The sequence below is a fragment of the Anopheles coustani genome, chromosome X, assembly GCF_943734705.1.
Source record: "Anopheles coustani chromosome X, idAnoCousDA_361_x.2, whole genome shotgun sequence".
Lineage (NCBI taxonomy): Eukaryota > Metazoa > Arthropoda > Insecta > Diptera > Culicidae > Anopheles > Anopheles coustani.
The window spans coordinates 4710436-4716961 of record NC_071290.1 but is presented as its reverse complement, the minus strand read 5'-3'; the positions used below and the strand labels follow the sequence as shown (position 1 = coordinate 4716961).

Genomic DNA, 6526 nt, shown 5'->3' with positions numbered 1-6526 from the left:
GAGCGTGCGGTGATGGCGGTCCGGTTGAATGTTGTCCCCGTCGTCGTCTTCGATAGGCGACGGTCTGTTCGTTTCGTTTGTCGTCGTTCGTTATGATCCGGGCGATGAAACTCGCGAACGTCTGATAGCGGCGTCTCGTAGGTGCCGTTTGCCTCCGCATACTCCGCAACACAGGCTGAAAAGTGGAGCAAATGGGCAGACGAGTTTTATTCGTTTCGGGTGCTGGGACGGCGTATCTTTATCGGAGGTAGGTCCGTTATCGCGACAAAACGGACAATTGCTGAAATGGCCACATTCCGAGGTGACAGGATTGGCGTACAAAGTTCAGCTTCCAAGTGTTTTCGGGAACGTTTTGTTTTACTTTTGGCATGCGCTCAGGTGACAAACAGATTCCACGGGCTCGAATCGAGGACTACGGCTCTTTGGAAGACTCCTGGAACTCGGTGCCTCGTTGAGTAGCTGTTGAGTACATATTCTGTGGCATTGCCGTACCAGAGTAGAGTCCCACGTTCCGTGGTGTTGGCACAGGCACCCTTCTTATTCTCCTGGGAAAAGAAATATAGACACACTTCACAACGCCGGGGTTTTGTATTTCATTCTGCAAAGAGCAATGTTAAAACGACTTTTATTCTTAGAGTTCATGTCTTCGATTGCATCCGCGTACATTTCCTCTTCCAGTACGGTTGTGAATTTCACAACCACAGCTCAGCACCTCACTCCGCATCTCCGACGGTTGGTATTGACTCCTGTCCTATCGCCGCGAACCCTAAACCTCGGCTTGGGACTTTTAGGAAATCCCGGATCTTCCGCTCACCACTTTCTACCTTTCCATTACCATGTACGCTAGTTTTTCTTCTTCTTCTACATCTCCTCTCGAAATGCTAGTCTAGAATCGATTTTTACAACGCATTGCGCCTGCACCACTGCTACCCTACACACTCCACTGGGACGTTTGGGAGTTCCGGCGACGATGGTAGGCACCGGTCCTCGAGGAGGAACCAGCAACTGGGCAGGGCGTGTGCGCTATGGCTCACTCGGTTTGTTTCACCGGTGAAGTCAACACGTTACACGGATATAAGTTACCAGTTATAGTTAGCTAAGAGTATTTAGTATACATGCGTAATAATTTAGTACCTCGCTAGAGTTTAGTTAGTAGTACCTCGGGATTACATTCCCTCAATGCTCCCCTATTATTTTCCCCAGCTCCCCCCAACTCATCTCTAATGCCCTTGCGCATGGGAAAGCTTTATAGGCGAGTCCGCCATTGTAGTTGCTTACATATCGTACTCTGTTTCGAAATTGTATTGTTTTGCACCGATCCCTCCGATCCAGCTTCCTAGCTAGCTGCTAGCCCCATTTGTGTGCCCCTCACATCAGACTCTGGACCGTCCTAACTCCCGCACTCTCCTTACAGCTCCTCGAGACACCGCGAGTTGGTGAGCATGATCCGCGTCAGCCGCCAGACCTGCTTGGAGGCGTTCTCGAGCGCACCGGGCGACTTGCCCTTGAACAGGTCCATGTTGGGCAGGAAGTAGTGCGGGCAGCGGCGGCACTGCAGGCACGAGATCAGCTGCAGGAAAATGCCGTTGATCCGGTCGCCCATGCAGTTCTCGTCCCACTCCATCTCGCGCGGGTGCTTCTCGCACTCGTACAGCAGCAGCGTCTTCATCACGTACGAGGTGACCGGGTTGCCCGGCAGGTCCAGGTGCCGGTCGCGCAGCGTCTTCAGGATGCTGAGGCACCGCCTCCGGCAGCCACCTGCAGAGGAACAGAGCGAAACGTGAGCGGGTGGATCAGTCAAACTGAGGCGAACATGACCGGCGTTCGATCTGCTACTATCTGCTTTTCATAAGAGGAGCAATTTAATTCCTCGGACGGCATTGCGATAAACCAGCCCTGGATTATTTACTCAACAACTAACGACCTGAAGGCGAGACACTCTTCACTGTTGTGCCCCGTTGAGGCTTGCCATTTTCATCTAGCTTTACCAACTTGTGAATTCGTTTGAGACATATGTATAAACCCTACTAATGTTTCAATTCATTTCTGTGACAAAAGTCAACTGTTACGACTGTTCTTTTTCAAAGTTTTGTGCAATTTGTATCTTCATCATGTTCTAAAGAATCGACGAAATTATTTCAAACACGTCGTATCCCAAATTTCTTTTCTCATGTGCGACGAACAGCACATCTTTCCTAAGTTTACTATTTGTTTTTCATTTTTGTTTGTGCTTTTTCAAGCTTTTTTGCATATGGTTATGCACTTCACAAATCATTTACATTTGAGTAATCAGTTTCTTTGTTTTTAACTTATTTTAACTAAGACATTTTGGAGCTAGCTTACAAATCGTATCGTTTAATGTTTCGATGAGTCAAAATGAACCATCAAGAGCGGGAAATATGTGTTTTCAAAACGTCTTCTATCGATGTTTGTGTTCTTCACTAAACAATTCACGTAAGCCAAAACTTATATCGTTTTCAGTTCGTTACAGTTTTTTTAAACTTATGACGACTTTTTTTTAACTTATTACGATTGTTGTTTACATTTAGTTTGATTTACATTGCCATACTGAATCCGACAAATGATAAATAAAATGAAACGTGAAATTCATGTTGAGAGTAGCAACTAAATGTTGGATGATTTGAAATCTTTTTACAAAATACCGATGATTAAGAACGTATTTCTGGTGGCATGTACGTCTAATCATTTTCCAAATTTGTCCCTTTTAATCACAGAAGGCTCAATTTTTGGTGTCTTGGAACATATCAGCACTGTTCATTACACACAAAAAACCATGTAACTCTTTCGATCAATTAGCTTTATCATTCGACAGCCATCGCAGATACATTGGGTTGGCGAGGGAAACACGAACATCGAGCGCATGCCGGCGGCCCTCCTGCGGCCTCACAAACCATAAATCTTTCCTCGGGGGCGCTCGGTGGAAAGTGAGACTGTTGTTTTCCGTCCTATCCAGCTGGCCCAGCTGAGACTGAGAACGGAACGGAAACTGCTTTCTTTCCCAATCCGAGGTATCTCTATGATGATCTGTGCCTTTTAAAAAAGGTACGACGCTACGGTCAAATGTCAGGCGCACGGAAATCTGGTCAGGATGGAGTGTTCTAGGGATTTTGCGTTTCCTGAGAAACAAGTTCGTTGGCCTGATACCGTTTTTGCCCAAATTTATGCACTATCACAATATGTTTTAATCTGCATCTCTTCTAGCAGCAAAGACCTCAAGCGAGGTTCGCACAAATGTCAAAAAGGATTTAGCTTTAGGAAAGCAGTGTTGAAAGATTCGCAATGCTCTTGCGAAGGAGCTCAAGCTACCGAACGCTACATTGTTGGACATTTTCCGTTTCAGCTACCGATTTTCAGATAGTTTCTGTTTCCCCACGAATGCAATTTTCTGTAGAAAGTCATTTTTATTGCACCGATGTGTCATTACTGTCAAATGACAAACCATTGGAATGTTTTGATGCTTCATCAAAGTTTTGATTGCATGTGGAATGAAATTATTGCTTGTTTAGATTCCGGATGGAAGAAAGCAATGCAATGAAGTGTCAAATTTTATTTCATTGCAGTGAAACATTGACAAAACATCCAGCAACATATCACCACAATTTAATCAGGAATTTCAGTTCCTATATTCTGGATCAATCAGTGGTTCTCAAGCTATGAGGCACACACTTTTTCAGGACCACCTTATCCTGCTTAATTGATTTCACAGAAGATGCTAGTTCGTAGTATTCTAGCGATGACAAGTACTGTCAAAAACAAAAACAACCAACCAACAACACAAAATGTTTTCATGAACTGGTGAGTTCATAGTTGTCTGCTCAAATGAGTGTTTGCGGTTTGATCCGAGGATAGAATTATGATAGGGAAGGAGTAGATGACAGTTGATGGCTACCTTGGAGCAGCTTGTTCTCGGCCTCGGTAAAGCTGAGGACCCAGGCGTCACCCTCCATGGCGGAGTTCTTGCCCTGCAGCGCGATGCACTCCTTCGACAGCATGTCGAAGCCCTCGGTCTTCACCTCGGACACGATGTTCGGATGGGGCCAGGGGATCTGCGGGAGCGGCCAGTGCGAGGCGGACCGGGGCCAGAGGCCGGCGCACTTGAACGCGGGCGTAATCTGCACGATGATGCGCTCCCGGATGCGCAGCTTCACCTCGGTCGTGTCGGCGATCATCTTGACCGAGTCGCGGTACGAACACTTATCACAGGCCTGCGCCACCAGCGTCTGGAAGCGGGAGCGGATCTTGCGCGCGGACAGGTAGCCGGAGGCGGTGATGAACTCCACCCACAGCGACATCGACCGCTTCCGGCCGTCGCTCAGCTTCAGCACGGCGCAGCCGGGCAGCGTGCCGTCGTCGACGAAGTTGAGGACGCCCATTTGATTGAGGTAGATGATGATCTCGAACTCCGTCGGCGACACCACCTCCAGCCCGTCGTACCGCCCGTTGTAGTCGTTCAGCGACGAGATGAACCTCGGCTCCTGCACCTCCACCTCCTTCAGCACGTCCTGCACCACCCGGCACACCTCCTGGATCGTCTTGTGGATCTGGGCCTTCCGGGCCTGCACCCGGTCGGCGCAGTACTTGTTCATCTGGTAGATCAGCTTCGACTGCACCGCTATCATTTCCGGTGGGACCAACATCTTGCACACACGGACCTTCTACGCACTCCTACGGCAGGAACACTCGGCACACTTGGGCACACTTGATGACACCTTGGGCAGCCACGACTTCCCAACTCGGCACACGGCACCTGACGGAGTTCGGATATTCCTTAACGGGTTGATTGACTGTCGCCTCGATTGATAGTGTGCATCTTCTTGGTCGGCCCTGGACGGCCGCGCAAAGGGGCTAGCAAGGACTCGCCTTCACACACCCACACACACACACGCACACGCACACGCACGTACACACAAAAGCACACGGCCCAGGCAGAGTGGGCTACTCGGACTGCGGTGTCCTCGGCCCGGTGCGCATCCTCTCTCCCTCTCTGAGGTACCCAGCGAAGTCCGCCTGGAAAAACGTTCCCGGGAAGCAAAAAAAAAAAGGGCACACCAACGGAGCAGGCACAGGTCAACCGTTCACCAACCGACCAACGCTGTATACGCGGCAACTACTTCCACCCGACTGACAACGGTGCGGTTGCGTGCAGCTGACGGTTGCGGGCGCGCCACAGCCGCCGGAGGACGCAACATCCGCGATTCGTCGCGGACGAGCATTCCACCACCGAAACCCCCGGTACATAGGATTCCCCACACGCACACCAGCACACTGCAGCCGTGCGTAGGGACAAACTCCTTGACGGCCCTGGGTGTGTGTGTGTGTGTTGGTTAAGGAAGCAATGGAGCCAACGGCACTAGGCCACGCCCATTTCCCGCACGCCCAGTGCGCGTCCTCCTTCGCGTTCGACCGACAATGGCAATGGTGGTGCTTGAGGGAGTGTGCGTTGCATGCTCACAATGTGCCGGCTACAGCTACAGTGGCCAACCGCTTTTACGCGACACCGGTGGGGCAAAAATGAAGCACCACAGCTTATTATAAGTTTGTTTCCAAACAACACATTTCCTGACAACAACTGAAAAACATCAACTATTTGTCATTTATTTGTTTTGAAAGCTCAAATTGATACTATTTGGTTTAGTTTAAAAGCAAATATGAAATGCCTTGAGAGAAATGAGTACCTTAAGGTCTTTGTTATTTTTATTTGACTTTTCATTTTTACCAGAAAGGAACATTTTATCAACGAACCTTTGAGCCTTAAATTAAAAGAAAAACATTTACACATTCCATCACTAGCACACCTTTTCAATCAGCGATGTCACACTCGGTAGATAGATTTACAAAAATCGCACCACAAAAATGTTTCTATAACTTTTTCGGCTCATGATAAGTTGTATAATTTTATTTTTAATCTTAAGCTTCAAATTTTAATTCACTCTTTTCAAACCTTGGGTAAGCTTAGAGGAGTGTTTATGATATGAAATTTGTTCTATCCTTGTTACTTCTTAGACGTAGCATAATTCTATCTGATAGTTCTTCCTGATCTGCTGATAGATAGATAGTTTGATGTTGATTGTGTTTACTGTTTACTCGCCTACCGTGGGTTTCAATTGGATCAGATCTTTGAACTTAATGAACAACATTCTACAGAGTCAATTTTAATAGTATAAACGCGTTGTTAATTCAACTAAAAACTTGTATTGGTTTAAAAAACTTCAAGAATCTCTTCATTGTAGCAATACTTTGTGCAATCCTTACCATTGATCGCAGCGTTATTTTGTTTTGTTAATTTACAATTAGTGTAAATCAAGTGTGAATTTATCTTTGAACATGTTTGTTAGTATGCTAGCTGGATTTAATTTGTCCATTCATTATGGTGCAACTGTTGAAAAGGTTTGTCAATTGATTTTCCGTCTCCATCTATCGGCAAAAAGGGGCACCCACTGTAATTGGGGGCGTTTGTATCAGCGATGCCTGCGCCGGTTGATGGTGGTAGATGTTGATTTTATGT

The 6526-nt window shown here is 47.3% G+C and overlaps 1 protein-coding gene across 1 annotated transcript; it reads right to left on the bottom strand.

Annotated features, from left to right (window-relative positions):
* Positions 1-624: 624 nt before the first annotated feature.
* On the bottom strand, positions 625-4658 carry LOC131269045 (protein mab-21). The gene is made up of 2 exons (XM_058271358.1): positions 3911-4658; positions 625-1758 (listed from the first exon to the last, which is right to left on the bottom strand). Exons 1-2 carry the CDS (start codon positions 4656-4658, stop codon positions 1409-1411), a joined length of 1098 nt encoding a protein of 365 aa, XP_058127341.1. The 3' UTR covers positions 625-1408.
* Positions 4659-6526: the final 1868 nt, after the last annotated feature.

Bases quoted from the DNA above. Each gene is read 5' to 3' on its own strand.
- LOC131269045 (XM_058271358.1), bottom strand. From the start codon at position 4,658: ATGTTGGTCCCACCGGAAATGATAGCGGTGCAGTCGAAGCTGATCTAC. The intron at 1,759-3,910 runs GTAGCCATCAAC...GTTCCTCTGCAG, and splicing joins CGAGAACAAGCTGCTCCAAG to GTGGCTGCCGGAGGCGGTGC.